Source organism: Salmo trutta, chromosome 24 (assembly GCF_901001165.1).
Source record: "Salmo trutta chromosome 24, fSalTru1.1, whole genome shotgun sequence".
In the NCBI taxonomy this organism is placed as follows: domain Eukaryota; kingdom Metazoa; phylum Chordata; class Actinopteri; order Salmoniformes; family Salmonidae; genus Salmo; species Salmo trutta.
The window spans coordinates 15519724-15536201 of NC_042980.1; the positions used below are offsets into that span (position 1 = coordinate 15519724).

The following is a 16478-nucleotide window of genomic DNA, read 5'->3' on the forward strand; positions in this document are numbered from 1 at the left end:
ACCATTAACAACCGTCATCATTATCATCTTAGAAAAGGGATTATTTTTCCCATCTCAAACTCAGGCACATGCACGTCCGCTGTTGTTGTTTCCCTTTCTGCCATGATTTATATTTAATGAATGTCTCATGGATATCAATAAGGCTCTCCAGCACCTTCTGAAGTAATGAAAAGTTAATTGTGTGATTGTCTTCCTCCCCAGTAGACGCCCACACTGCGGGAGAATTGACTCCTTCCTCGACACAGGCTTCCCATTCAGGTTAGGGTGCATCCTTAGCATACTTCTCAGCTAGCGCCTCCTGTGCCGTTCCCCTAACAACACCATGCTGTACATACTTGTTTGTTGACAAGGAACTTTAAAGATACACATAGAGACACTGTGTCCTCTGAAATCTCTCTATCTCCCCCATGTAGATGTAAAACCCACACAGACGCAGTGGGGAGTAAACCTCAGTAGTGTGATCGCTTCTGCCTCCTGTTAGGTGCAGCCAGAGAACCAGCAATGGAAGCACACAGTACCTCAACATTATTCTCCCCAAGGGTATAGAATTTCCCAGGTGCTTTAAAAAGCCTATGCCTTTGACGTCAGATTTATTCACTTAATTAAACACATAAATCTTGCACAATCCCCTACGCAAAAATAACCTTTTGGAATGGCATCATAAACACATATTCCTTTGAACTTGGTGATCATTTCTGTTTACTTTATAACTTGGAATCAGGCTATGGTCATTTGTCTGCCATTATGGGAGAGCAGTGTGCACTTCACATGATAAGAGCAGCACAAATCAAAGGTGATGCGTCTCCTGTCAGAAAAGGCTGAACTGGCCAGCCATGCAGCCTGACATTTCACTGATTACTATATTATTATGCTAAGATGCTTTTTTTAATTACTGCAGTAGTTATCATTGCAGCCTTGAAGTGGGCATGTCTGTTGTAGCCTGCACCGGACTGGAGGATAATTTGTCATCCTTTTGGTGAGGTTTTTCATCCATAAACAACCCACATTGTTTCCAGCCCCTCCACTTCCAGCCCCTCCCCTGCCTCGCGGGGGAGAAAATCTCGAAACCCCAATTAAGGAGGACTTCTACAACATGGCCTTCCCCATTTACAATCCCCATATTACTTCCGCCATATTTAATCTCCACATTTTCTTCCCTTTTTCGAAGATGCTCCACAGAGAAAATAAACAAACCGTTTTCACTGTTTGAGCTTAGAACTAGTCAGATGAGGCTTTGCGCAGACTTCGCAGGTCCGCCGGCGGTGTATGTCTGCAAAGGCGGAGCTGCGATTCTTTGGCGAGAGCCTTGACATCAGGAGCAGAGGGAAATGGGAATATTTGTGTGACAGAATACGAGCTGCACTCACTACGCAGAAGCATGCATGCAGCTCATGCGGAAAGAACTCCTGCTTTCAAAGGGCTGTAAACTGGAGAGATTTTAATCTTTAAATCCATAAATGTCACAAACTCATTTGTCAAATGTGCATTTGTTGGCCAATTAAGCCACGGGTCTTTTGATGAATCTGATAAATATGAAGAGATTTTTTTACAGAGGAGATTCCGTATAGAGTATGAGGTGGTGAAGTGTTCATATGTTAATCAGTAAATCCAGACTGGACAGTGGATTCTTCCATGGAAACGAGTGGATTGTTGGGATGGACAACTGTGCACCAACATTACCTGCTTTCTATGTCTGCACTGCATTTGGGGGACAGCAGTTCGAACGACTTGGTGAATTTCACCACCTGCGGGATGAAAAGAGAAAACCTCACTGGTAGAATTGTTTCAAATGGAAATGTCCCTCCAGCATTTCCTCAGGTGCTGGAGTCACAAACAATTCGTCAAGTACAAAGCACAATACATCAGAAAGATATTAATTCTGTATAGAAATCTAACACTAGTCAGTGAGGAAAGATAGAGAGAGACAGAGAGGGAGAGAGAGAGAAGAGCCTACCGGTGACTCAATGTCCTCCAACAGTTGGACAGAGCAGCGCTCACACTTGAGCAGAGTCTGGGCGCGGTACATAATCTTCCTCACGATCTTCTCCAGGTCTGTCTGCTCCTCAAACAGGTCGTTGACCACCTCCAGGAGCGACTGCAGGTCAAACGTCACAGCACAGACACACGGACATTACTGCTGCTATTAGTCAATGTGCGTCTGGTCAACTAGCCACTGCACAACACATAAGATAACTTTTCAGACGCAAATAATAAATACTCAAAGCCATTTCAATGGTTTCACCTCACAGAGCTAGAATTATAATGGTTTCTAATACATAAGGGGACAGGATAATATCATATGCCACCGTTCCACAATAAAGTAGATCAGACACTTTATCTAAAGCACTACCAACTCAATAAGACACAGCAGAGGGCATAAACCAGTGAGTAATGATGGAGGATCTCTGTATCTCTCTCCCCTCTTCTCGCTGGTCTCTGTTCTCATTATGTTCTCCCCCATCAGAGATCAATGTGGGACAAGCATTAGAGCGTCTCTAGACGCCTCCTGTGAGATTTACACCCTGGACCCTCTCGGCACACTGCTGGTCCCTTCCACCTCCTCCCACCCCCTCCTTCAACAGAGAGGTCCAGGCAGGGCTGTACATGGCTCCCTGATCCCCACTGCAGTGGCAGCAAGTGGGCTCATAAAGATCAATACCCAGCCTCACTAGTGTCAGCAATGGGGAGGAGGTGGGCTGCTCAATGGGGATGTATAGACACCATACTCGGATACTAGTGCACTCTCCAACCCCAACCCTGCCTTGGCTTGTCCCTGCCTGCTTCCCTTACCCGACTCCTGTCATACTCTTTTCTGGAGGCAGCAAAGAGCTGTGCGTTGGTGATGGCAATCCCACAAAAGGGCAGGTACATCTGCAGCACCTGTGGAGACATCACATCAGACAGACAGTCAATAGGTTGGACATACGGACGCTGAGCTCAACACAGGAAGGAAGGGTTCACTGTTCAAAGGACGCCCGGCTTGACACTCAGTGACCAGCCAATAGATTCAGAGGAACAGTTACTGTTCAATAGACCAAGGTCAGGGGGGAAAAGTTAGTTGAAGGTAGGACAGTCAATGTGAGAGCAATAAGCCATATGGTTGGTGAGTTCAAAGTCTTCCAAGTCAGAATATTGATTGCCAGCTGCCTTGTTAGGCTATGGCCACACAGAGACGCATGAACACAAATGAAATTGTATATTTATTCAGCTATTTTTTTATTTAATTTTTTATTTATTTCACCTTTATTTAACCAGGTAGGCAAGTTGAGAACAAGTTCTCATTTACAATTGCGACCTGGCCAAGATAAAGCAAAGCAGTTTGACACATACAACAACACAGAGTTACACATGGAGAAAAACAAACAAACAGTCAATAATACAGTAGAAAAATAAGTCTATATACAATTTGAGCAAATGAGGTGAGATAAGAGAGGTAAAGGCAAAAAAGGCCATGGTGGCGAAGTACATACAATATAGCAAGTAAAACACTGGAATGGTAGATTCGCAGTGGAAGGAAGTGCAAAGTAGAAATAATGGGGTGCAAAGGAGCAAAATAAATAAATAAATAAATACAGTAGGGGAAGAGGTAGTTGTTTGGGCTAAATTATAGATGGGCTATGTACAGGTGCAGTAATTTGTGAGCTGCTCTGACAGCTGGTGCTTAAAGCTAGTGAGGGAGATAAGTGTTTCCAGTTTCAGAGATTTTTGTAGTTCGTTCCAGTCATTGGCAGCAGAGAACTGGAAGGAGAGGCGGCCGAAGGAGGAATTGGCTTTGGGGGTGACCAGTAAGATATACCTGCTGGAGCGCGTGCTACAGGTGGGTGCTGCTATGGTGACCAGCGAGCTGAGATAAGGGGGGACTTTACCTAGCAGGGTCTTTACCTAGATGACCTGGAGCCAGTGGGTATGGCAACGAGTATGAAGCGAGGGCCAGACAACGAGAGCGTACAGGTCGCAGTGGTGGGTAGTATATGGGGCTTTGGTGACAAAACGGATGGCACTGTGATAAACTGCATCTAATTTATTGAGTAGGGTATTGGAGGCTATTTTGTAAATGACATCGCCGAAGTCAAGGATCGGTAGGATGGTCAGTTTTACGAGGGTATGTTTGGCAGCATGAGTGAAGGATGCTTTGTTGCGAAATAGGAAGCCAATTCTAGATTTAATTTTGGATTGGAGATGTTTGATGTGAGTCTGGAAGGAGAGTTTACAGTCTAACCAGACACCTAGGTATTTGTAGTTGTCCACATATTCTAAGTCAGAACCGTCCAGAGTAGTGATACTGGACGGGCAGGCAGGTGCAGGCAGCGATCGGTTGAAGAGCATGCATTTAGTTTTACTTATATTTAAGAGCAGTTGGAGGCCACGGAAGGAGAGTTGTATGGCATTGAAGCTCGTCTGGAGGGTTGTTAACACAGTGTCCAAAGAAGGGCCAGAAGTTGTCCGTATTGGCCAATCATCTCTGTTGTCCATTATCCGTCAACATATGACTACCATTGAAAAACAATTGGCTTAATCTGTCATTTTCTGACCAAAAAATATTGCCTTTATTAAAATTGAGGCCAGTTTTACTCTATAGGGGAATGAAAATACGACATAGCTGTGTGCCCGGTTATATTCTCATACCATGCCCGGGGGAAAAAGCACACCTTTAAAATGGACCTAATATAGAATGGCCTTTCATCAGTGTCATTTAATTGCCAAGACAAATAAATCAATCCAGTTTACATTTCCCTGTTTGACTGAATGGTTTGACCCTTTGCCTCAAGGTGATAACATGAATTGCATAACAGATTTCATGTTCCTCTCCACCTTTTCTTTCTTTCTGTATCACAAAACATGGGTCCACCTGCTTACAGGGCAGGCTAGATGATGTATGACTCTTGATGGCTGGGGTTCATTAGCGTGTTATGAAAATCTAATCAACTCTTCGCTGGCAGAAATCGAACGGCATTCCTTCTGTTGCTGCCAATCCAATATTCTCGACAATGCTCTGAGGCGCATGCATGCACACATAGCCAGGGACTGAGAAGGGGTGTGTGGTACTTTACAGTGTGTTGTGGAGATCGCTGTACTAATCAGACCTACGGTATCTGGGACAGAGTACAGGGCAGGTCTATCTCACAGACCATGGGGCCTTACCTGAGAGACACTTACACCACTGCCCTTTGACAAAGGATCAAGCGCATTTAGAGTCATTTGCTTCACATTGTTTAGTCAAATCACCTCTGTTTTTGGCTGCTGCTTTATACCACGTCAACCAATAACATCCAACGGATGCACTGAGGTTTCAGACCCTTAAGAACAATGGGGAGTTACTCAGCTGTTACCGGTGATTCATCAGATACTGTTACACAGATCATCTCGTTCACCAGCTCTCTTGAGCCTGCGTCAAGGTTACACTGAAGAAAGCTGATGTTTCCCTGTCGGAAACGGTCGGTGCTATTCGGGATGCTTGGGACGTCCCTACCCTAAAACCCTAACCTGAAACCCTGCCCTTACCCATAATCCTTACCTAACCTGAACCTTAACCATTTTAAAATGTCAATTTCAATGTCCCAAGGAGCACGGACCATCATGAGATCCGTGGGCATATCGGAAGATCATCAGAGGGAGTAATCGTGGCACTTCTCACGACCGACAACTACAGACAGCCTACTGTAAGACAGACAACCCATTTCCAAGTTTGGGACTTTATTTGTGTCAGACGTACAACTATGTCTATGTATAATGCTGGCTATGGTTTATTGTACACATTTCCCTTTAGGACTAAAGCAGCTTACCATCTCTATCAATCACCTCACCTCTGTATCTCCCGCCGGTCACTACCTTACCACATACGCTCAAGTAAAGGGACACACACGCTCAAGTAAAGCATAGGTTGCAGCAGGTCCATTATACTACAAGGCTGCATTACAAATAAGACGCTTCAGCACATAGAGGCCAAAGGGTTGACCAGTAAAGATGTGGTTTAATAATGAAACTGACTAAGGCCTTGGGGACTCGCTACTAATGTAGGAGAAGCCAAGAGGACGCGACGGCGTTGCAGTAGGCTACTGTACACCTACGCCTGGCTCTTAATTAATTTGTTAGCTACACAAGCTGTTTACAGTAGCTAGTTGAGCTAGCTAAGGATCGTAGTCAGTCTATTCAGAGATGTTATGCCATTGAGCCCACTGTTGCTGTGCCAAGAGTCTTGCCGTGTTGCGTCTATTCTCCCCTGCGTACAGCAGTCGGTCTCCCGTTTCCCTCTGATGTCACTAGGGTTCTCTAACTTGCGTCAGCAGTGCATGTAGCACTTTCCAAATGCATTTAGCTGTGATTGCTCTTTATGAAGGTGGCATCAATTATTGATGTAAGAGGAATCCACACTGAGACAAATTCTCACCATGCAGCTGGCTCTTATTATTCAATTTGACCATGAATAATTCCAGACACTTCACAGATCAGGTGAAGATGAATGATCTCGTTTCCTGGGGGTCTTATGCGTGGCTCTGGAAGCTATCAGGGCGGGTTCACAACCCTTTATATGCCTTTATTGACTATGGAGCTACGTTTTCACAGAACACTTTAACAGCACTGAGTGGCTCTAACTTCATGCAGACCACTACTGATTGGGTAAAACAAGTCTTCTAATGCCACCACATGATGTCGAATGGTGCTGATTAACTGAAGACGATGTAGGGCGAGGAAACAACTGAAGCCATTCCTTTTCAAAGGAAGACAAGCGAAATGGTCGGGGGACCGTTGGTCGCGCTGTATATAATGACAAGATGGTCTAGTCTCCGGCCTAACAATGGGAGTTGTTGTCGCAAAGGCTGGAAGGCAGCCGATCTGCTTATCGGTCTGCTTAACGCTGTATTCACATTTTGACAGGAGTGGACCCTCTCGCTTCACCTCTTCCTCTCTCAGCTTTCCCCAACTTAGTTAACATGCACTGGCAAGACAAATATGTTTGAATTCTGTTTCAAGTATGAAGATCTTTTATATAACTAGTACCTAATTACTAATTCAGAAATACAATCAAATTCTACCACTTACATGGTTGGAAACAATTCAAGATTAACCAATGTTGTAGAGAGTACATAAAAAAAGAAAAAGGCATTAAAAAAACCATTGAAACAACAGTAAGTGTTGCATCAGCACAGTAATGTCAAGATAGGTTATGTGTGAAAAGACATTGAACTACAATATATTGCTCCTGCGACATATTCTCCAGAAGTGCTTTGGCTATAAAGTGCTCTGGTTCTTTATAGAGCTTAATTCCAGTAGAGGATTGAGAGCCTTTAAATCGTGGTGACTATTATGGTGTCCTTGTGTTCTGCAGACTACAGTTCCATCTGCAAGCTGAGAAATGGTGCGGACTAAAAGAAAATTGGAGGACAGGGGTATGTGGACTAAAAACAAAACTTTATCAATGGTACGGCATGTCGTGTGACTTTACATGATCAAATACACAGAGATATTTTGTCACATTAATACCTGACAGTCATTGTAGTGTATGCTCTGTATCATCCACCTCTAGATCAATATCAACACACTGTGTTACTACAGTATTACCACGAAAAATATTTATCCCAAATTCACATTTGAGATTTTAATGAGACCTTCAACATTTGTAGAGTTTTTACAAACCTCATGCCAAACAGCTACCCTTGAAGATCACACTGCAGTGATCCCTGAATCAGGGAAAATCCCCCCATGGGTAACAGGGTGAATCAACAGCAGAGAAAGAGGGCATTTGATGAAAGGTTACAGGCCCAGTCCTCCATAATGATCATCACTTCAAGCCCAAATTGGCACTAATTACTCTGATTTGCTCCAAGGGTCTGGCCTTCTCGGGAGCGAGCTACACTACATCATTTCAACATCAGTTCAACATGAGTGCAGCCAATCAAAAGAGCCAAGCACCATTTCCTGCTCTGTGTCACTGAGGGCTGTCCAACGAAGCATGGTCGGTCGAGGTCATAGAGAATGATAGAGGCCTCTAGTGGCCAAAAGGCTGTTTTAGCATGGACAGCGCCATTAAGAGTTTCCACCATGCCTCCGACATTTTAAATTAGTCAAAGTAGACAACTGGGGGGGGGGGGGGGGGGGGAATTCCTATGGGTGGTAGCCTCACTGGCGATGCCCATGCTGTCACTGACATTATAATAGCAAAGATAGAAAGATGAGTCTTCTATCTATCTCTATGGTCGAGCTGCACCGCCCAGCCCTCTTGACAGCTGTCAGCCAGGGGAACGAGTCAGCACTGCGCATCTCACTTGATGCTAGCCCATTTTCAATCTCTCTCTAGCTCATACTGTTATCCCCATTTGCTTCAAGATGTCCACTATCATCCCTGTGCCCAAGAAAGGGAAAGTGAACTGAATAACTACTGACCTGTAGCACTCATTTCCGTCATCATGAAATGCTTTGAGAGGCTAGTCATAGACCACATCACCTCCTCCCAACGTACCATTGGGTGCACACTGCCTGCCCTCCAGGACACCTACAACACCAGGTGTCGCAGGAAGGCCAAGAAGATGAGCCTTCCCTGTAGCTCAGTTGGTAGAGCATGGTGTTTGCAACACCAGGGTTGTGGGTTCGATTCCCACGGGGGGCCAGCACAAAAAAAAAATGTATGAAATTGTATGAAATGTATGTATTCACTACTGTAAGTCGCTCTGGATAAGAGCGTCTGCTAAATGACTAAAATGTAAAAATGTAATGTAAGATCATCAGGGACCTCTGCCACATCATGCTGAATAGCCACTACCAGTTGAGGAAGATAAACTCCTCGGTATATCATTGGATGGTCAATTATCATGGTCAAGTCATATTGACAAAGTTGTTGTGAAGATGGGGAGGGGTATATCTGTTCGAAAAAGATGTTCTGTGTTTTTGTCACAAAAACCAAATGTACTAGTTGTTCGGGCTCTGGTCTTGTCCCATCTTGATTACTGTCTGGCTCAGAACAGAGCAGCACGACTTGCCCTTAACTGCACATACAGAACTAACATCAACAACATGCATGCCAGTCTTTCCTGGTTTGAGGGTTGACGAGAGAGTAACTGCTTCTCCATGTTTTTATGAGAAACGTTACTGTGAAGAAAAATCCAGATTGTCTGCATAATCAAATAACATTCAGCTCAGACACCCATACATACCCTACAGGACATGCCACCAGGGGTCTCTTCACAGTCCCCAACTTCAAAACAAATTCACGGCGACGCACAGTTTAATACAGAGCCATGATCACATGGAACTCCCTTCCATCTCCAATTACTCAAGCAAACAGTAGAATGACCTTTAAAAACAACTAATGGAATGGCAGGGACTGTGAGGACACACACACACACACACACACTCTAACACACACATCATTTTTTTGGTTGTATTGTTTCTTTATTTTTTAGTTGCATTGTTTTGTATATCGTTGTATTTTCAATTTGCGTGTCTGTCCTCGTGTATCAGTGTTTTGTTAATTGTGGTGTTTTGTGTTTTTTATGGACCCCAGGAAGAGTAGCTACTGCTTCTGCAAAAGCTAATGGGGATACAGGTAAAGAAATAAACAAATGTCTCAGCATCATTCTATTAGGCCATGTCTCAACGCCCAAACACTAGCCATATCCTGGCAAGACTGATGACACGGTTACCAGACAGCCTCAATCATTTCATTGGGGTCTTTAATTTAAATGTCCTTTAGCCAGGGCAGGGGGCAGGGGACAGGAAAGGAAAAGGTGTATGGTGACAGTACAGGCATGCAGCCCAGCCCCCAACAATGTACATCCTCCCCACTGTGGTACATAGACATAATAAGGCTCCTACTCCAACGTGATCAGCATTGAACCCATGGTAAACTATCAGCTGTATTGGTCAGCAATAGAGGACTTTATTGTCTGATTTACTGTCTTATTATCGCCTCACTTAATCTCAGTTATCATACAGGCCGGGACTCTATTTCAGCAATGTGTGAGGTATGATTATAGTTAATTGTACTTGAATACCAAATTGAAATGGTCTAATCATCGGCCATACAGGTTGGTCTTTCCCTCCAGAAAGAGAGAAAGAGACAATGCTGGTAACCTCAGTCCAGGATTGTATTTATTTACATTTTTCAAATGTTAATTTTGGAACATTTCAGATGGGACCTTGGCTCCAATGAGAAATGGTGTTCCCTCATCCTTCTCTACAAATGTACAGTGGTGAAATTGGGCGAAAGTGGTTATTACAGTATTACAGTAACTCAATTGCACAGGGAACGTGGCAGAGCCATGCCAAAAACTTGAGAATGTGGGAATAGACGTTGTTTGGCTGCCAATACCATTTCAATTGTTGCAGCTCAGTCACCTGACAGGTGTATAAACAGGTATACAGACAGCACACTTTTCGACAGACAGGGGAGCGCAATCCAGCAGTGTTCAATTAGCTCATTTTACACAATAACATTTGAAATGATCTTTGAAACAGTAATATTATAGTATAGTATCATGCAAAACAAAATAATAACGCAAGGGCCAGACACTGCACCGTGGGGTCAAGTTATTTGCGTCTGAGAAATTCTATTGGTGTATTTATCCAATAAAGATAATGAGAAAACACAATTAAGCATAAATTATCCAAGCTACCCTAAGTACTCTAATCCTGTAGGGTATCAACATAACACAATTTACAGAGCGTGGCATTTGAAAACAAAGACATATAATATGTTTATCTATAGTAATATATTAAATGAGCGTGCAGTATGTTGGTGATAAGCACTTATTTACAACAACAGATGGTGGGGGGGGTCTACACAAAATTAAACATTTGCAGCAAAAATGAATAGTCTGTTTGAAAGGGTGCACTTCATACATTTAATTCTACAAGGTCTTTCAATTAAAGCATTACTGCATTGTAGCATGCAGCTTCCTCCGTCCTCAAATGCCAACATAGGATTTCATTACTAATTCAGTTGTAACCATCCTGTGCATTGGTGTGATGCTAATGCAATGTGAAACGTGCTGAAAACACAGTGAAGAGACTGTGTTAGTCCCTCCACCCATTATACACAGTGGGACAACTCTAAACCTTTAATAAGTGCATTCTACCTACCATAACACATCTGAAAGACAAAACCTACAACAACAAAAATTGTGCTGGGTTTCATTTTGATTTTCAAAGAGTCCTCTGCGTTTAGCTTTATGCAGTTGTTGTTTTTCTGAAGCTAGCCAGGCTAAGAGATGCACTGATGAAGGAAGACAACATGTGCCTTGGAAATCTACCCTGCACAACTGTGAGACACGTCACAGGGCTGCCTGCCTCTGCCTGGCCGTGGAAGGGTTTGAAGTGCGTAAGTACAGAGCGCCAGTGCAGGCTCGTTATGCCTCTAGCTGAGACTGGCTAGCGAGCTAAATGAATAACTGTGCCAAATAACAGCTCATTAGAAATCAGCAGATCCCATCAGGAAGATCAATGTGAGACGCCAGCCCCTTCCTACCACACTGGATCTACCTTATTCTTTTTTTCCTTCATGCAGAGACGATTGTGTCTTTGTCTTGGGTGCAAATGTCAACTCAGCTCATCTGCTTACAGCGTGAGTCAATTCAGAATGTAAGACATGTCAGTAAAACTCACTAACACTTGTGTGTATCCACTAACAGCCTACTACTTACTGTATAACCCCAGTGTTTAGTCACTTTGGCTAATACGTACCTATTAATGTGGTGGCAAGGAGTCAAAGTTTCTTGTATTTCCATTGTAAATGTCATCTAGTACTAGAAGACAGTGTAGTTGCAAGCGCCTCTGTGAACGTTTCAATTCTACACTGAATGTCATTGGTATTTGGATTCATTCACTGTGACAGAATCACTAAATACTACAAACTGGGTGTCTTCTATTTATAAACAACTTCCATAAATGTGTCTTATGGCGGTCCAAGATAATGAAAGACACTTTTTCGACCTTTGAGTAGAAGCATGGCAGGCTAAGCCCCCGTTGCTGGGGGTTTATTGTTAGAAAGATAAATGATGGGGAAAGCCAATTAGTTTTGCTCACAGACATTAATGCTTAGGTAATTATAAAGTACATGACCAATCAGTCTCCACTGCTTTACAGCGTGGACAGACAGCCATAAGGAAGACACCGCTGGCCCTGCACCTTTGCAAGCCTTGCAAACCCCACAGCTATAGACCGTATCACTGAAAAAAAATGTGCCACTTGTGCTCTAATGCAGGACAATGATAACGTTACCTAACCGATGTGAACATCTGTTTGGACTACAAAACTCTTATCTCTGCCTGAAATGCACAGGTCAGTATTTTGTAAAGGCATAATAATGGTATATATTCCCCCTGGCCTTACCTCTCATTTAGTCGTTACCAACGGAATGAGAGCAGCTTAATTAAGAATGGCTTAGATGGATTTCATGTATTTTTTTCTATCCATTTCATGTGATTCACAGACAAGAAATCGTCAATGGTCTCGATAAGTGGTCTTAATAATATGGTCCACATATCACTCTGTGTTCTGCCTCAGTAACTTAATTGTTTCTGGGATCCTATAAAAAAAGGATGTGGGCTGTTCCAGAGACGATGGAGGCATGTCTTTTTACACATGAGATAAAACAGAAGTCTATATCTGACATGTCAGGAGCATTACATGTGTGGACTCTCTCAGAACGAGGGGACAATGGAAGGCTGGAACGTGCGACAGATGAAAGGGGAGAAACAGAGACCTACACTGAGAAATTCAGCACAAGCAATTGGCATTCGTCTAACACTCCTGTTAAAGTAGTTCAAGACGGAATATTTTGAGTTGTTCAATGGTAATGAAATAGTTGAGTGTTGTTACTAGTGTAATAACAGTGTTACTACAGAGGTATAACATGTTATAAAGTATTCCCTATCAAACAATCAAACTGCAAAAAATGTATTGCCTTGAAATGGTAATTGGTAGTTGTATCCCACTGGAGAAAATGACTTACTGGTTGAGGAAGTCAGAGACATTTTATAGAATTTGGCAACCCTTTATTGATTTTATGGAGAATCTCCCCGACAACACATTGATTCCATCTAATCCACAGGTCATTTTGCACACTCAATGTACAATATGTAGCCTACATATGATCTAATTAAGCAATAAGGCCCGAGGAGGTGTGGTAAATGGCCAACATACCACAGCTAAGAGCTGTTCTTCAACACGACGCAATGTGGAGTGCCTGGATACAGAACTTAGCCGTGGTATATTGGCCATATACCACAAACCCCTGAGGTACCTAATTGCTTTTATAAACTGGTTACCAATGTAACTATAACAGTAAAAATAAATGTTTTGTCATATTTATTTATTATTTAACCTTTATTTAACTAGGCAAGTCAGTTAAGAACACATTCTTATTTACAATGAAGGCCTACCCTGGCCAAACCCGGACGACACTGGGCCAATTGTGCGCTGCCTGGATTCGAACCAGGGACTGTAGTGACGCCTCTTGCACTGAGATGCAGTGCCTCAGACCGTTGCGCCACTCAGGAGCCCATATCCCTGGTATACGGTCTGATATACAATGGCTTTCAACCAATCAGCATTCAGGGCTTGAACCACCCAGTTTATAATGTTCCTAATCATTTTTTATTAATACATTTGGCTGTTAGTTGTCTTGTAAGGAGGCTATTGTCACTTTGTTATATTGTTGTCTAATGTCTTTTCATTTCTGTTTTGAATGTTGTTCTTGACTGGAAAATGTAAGAAAAAAATAACAGTCAAATTGCAGTTACCTTCTCATCGTCTTGAGTGAAGAGAGCCCCTCCTGGACTCTTGTTGATGGCCTGGGCTACTCCAATGATCTCCCCATCACTGTTGTGAATGGGCATACAGAGGAGGGACTTGGTCTTGTATCCTGACAGCTTGTCAATCTCATCACTGAAACGACGGTCCTACAATCCATGGAAGATGGAAGGACATAAGCACATAACATGTATTAGTAAATTGATGTTTTAAGGCAGATAAAAAGTGTACGACTCAACATCATCACTTCCGGTGAGATCCCGTGATCAGGCCCTAACTCATTGTGGAGTGTTGACATTGTGTTGCATGCAAAAATACTGTGGGAAAAACTGGTCTTCAACCATGAATGGATATGTCAACCTAAGCACCCTGCCTGACTATACCTTTAATATGGTTTTGTGTTTGATTTGCAAATCTTCAAGTGCGAATGAAAGCAAGATAGTTTGTCTTGGCACACACCACACTAACTTCAAGAATATATTTGCATGAGTTGTGCATTCAATGTCTGCAGACTGGATTGTAAATCAATGGATCAAGACTACTTCAAATAAAATCAGCGTTAGGTCCTGGGGCCACTGGGGAGTCAGCTTGGCAATAGTCCACATCATCCCTGGTGGCTGGTGCAGCATCACATCACCACTGAACTATAAACATGCACTTCTCCATTTCATTACAGTAGGCTTTCTTTACTTCATGTGGTGAGATCAATTTTCTGTTGATTAATCAAGAGTCATCGGTCATCGTAGGCTTGTGTGTATGGTGATAGATGAGGTGAGGATGCAAATTAATCAATTATCATTCTGATGCAAATGCGAAGATGTGTGTTGATGTGCCACGTGATCTCATCTGTTGCACACAGACAAACAAACACAAAGGTGGGAGTGCTCTCTCTCTCTCTCACACACACACACACACACACACATACACACACACACAACCACACAAACACACACACACCTGATAGGCATCTGGGATATTGACTGTCTCTCCATGCTCAGCAACATATCCAATGATTCCCTTTCCCCAAGGAACCTGAACTTCATCCGAGTTGCTCATGGAGGGTAAAACTGTGATACCTGCATGAACATCAAAGAATTTGGATACCAATGTCTTCTTATTTGCTGAGCCTTCCACTAAGAATAAGGAACAGCGGTCTGCATCGACCATAATACACACAAACACCAGGATTTTGTAGCTGAGGCTAGTTAAATCCAAGTCGTTAGATATGTCTTTTACCAATTCCAGGAAAAACTCTCTTTCGTTGTGTTCTTTAAGGTAATATTTGAAATCGACAGCTGTGGATGGATACTGAGGTATGTTCACTCGCGACTCTAGGAGCGCGCTCAGGATGTGGGCAGTGGTTGGAGGCAACGAGCTGGCTTTTCTCAGCAGAGCTCTCCTCCTCATGCTTGTCAGTGGCTCCTGAGCCCTGTAGTTGACTTGCTCATCATATGTCCTGTTGCAATTCATAGCTTTGGACCTGGCGAAAGTTTTCCGCAGTTCCTTCTGCGATGCTCGTCTATGCGGGCCCCCATCACCTTTGCAGCTCGCCCAACTGTCTTTACAGGCGCTGACGCTTGTTTTCTCCGACTCGGCGACTGCGGTTGTACTTACTGAAGTTTTGCTTGCCTGGTGATTCTTGAGCCATTTCTCCACCATACTATGTTTCCCTTTTCTGTTTAGATAGTCCTCAAACAACTCAGGATGCGTATCCAGAAAACTTTCCACGTCAGAGAATACCATATTGGACACTGCCATGTCGGTTGTGTTGATGGTCCTGGCTGAACCAAATCCATAAAATTGCACAATAAATTTTCATTTATAATATTTCACAGAGTATCAAAAATAAAGAAACCTAGACACTTCTGTAACACGACTTCCCTTAATCCATTCATAACGAAACTATCTTTGAGGTCTAGACTACATATCTTGTTGCCTTCTGTACAAAATATGATGGAGAAATTATGAGGAATATACCACTTCAACTCAATAACATTTTAACTCTCAATTGCAATTAATAAAAGCCGCCTCTCATGGATGAAAGACTGGATGCAAAAAGACTCACGGACTTCGACTGTTCTTTATTCAGAGAGCAACTGCTGCCGCGCACTGGCCGTGCATCACCGGAGTGGAGAGTGCGCAAATGACGTTGGCTATTGCCGCGTTCAAAACAACTGGGAACTCGAAAATCTCCGACTTCCGTCGATTCAAGATAACTGGCAACGAGCTCCGATTGAGAAAAATCGTTTTAACAATTCATTCAATTTGGAAACTCGGGTATATTTCTAGAGCGCGGACTTTCCGACCTGAAGATCGCTAACGTCATGATTTTGCCTCGTTTTTTCCCGGAGTTCCCAGCTGTCTTGAAAGGACAATATGGAGCTGCTACCGAAGCTCAACTTCGGAGCTCTACCAAATCTATTATGTACAGAAATATTTAGAGCAGTGTTTCCAACTTTTTCCAATTGTATTTCATTTTAGAGTTTATAATGAGTAATTACATGATTGTTTAAAATAAACTGTTCATTATTGAATTTAGTTAGGCCTTAATATAGCCCGTGTCTAGGTGTATGTGACAATAAAAACATATATTTATTTATTTAGGCATATGCAAACATTTTTTTTAAACAAGAGCCTTAATCGCATCATATAGGAAGTATGATAACAGTGGCCTCTAGTGGAAAGTTACGCTGTCACGTTCCAGAACACACGCACACTTTTCTTGTTGTTCT

The 16478-nt window shown here is 42.9% G+C and overlaps 1 protein-coding gene across 2 annotated transcripts in view; it reads right to left on the minus strand.

Moving 5' to 3' along the window:
* Positions 1-15820, minus strand: part of LOC115160789 (dual 3',5'-cyclic-AMP and -GMP phosphodiesterase 11A) — a 54301-nt gene extending 38481 nt beyond the window's left edge. The window contains exons 1-6 of one of the 2 annotated variants that reach the window (XM_029711195.1): positions 14983-15044; positions 14704-14822; positions 13737-13895; positions 2791-2880; positions 1955-2095; positions 1681-1745 (exon numbers count right to left, since the gene is read on the minus strand). In XM_029711195.1, the coding sequence (XP_029567055.1) occupies positions 1681-1745; positions 1955-2095; positions 2791-2880; positions 13737-13895; positions 14704-14802 (554 nt within the window). In that variant the 5' untranslated portion in view covers positions 14803-14822; positions 14983-15044. Of the gene's footprint in view, positions 1-1680; positions 1746-1954; positions 2096-2790; positions 2881-13736; positions 13896-14703 lie in introns of both variants that reach the window. The other variant, XR_003869114.1, reaches the window with a different exon arrangement.
* Positions 15821-16478: the final 658 nt, after the last annotated feature.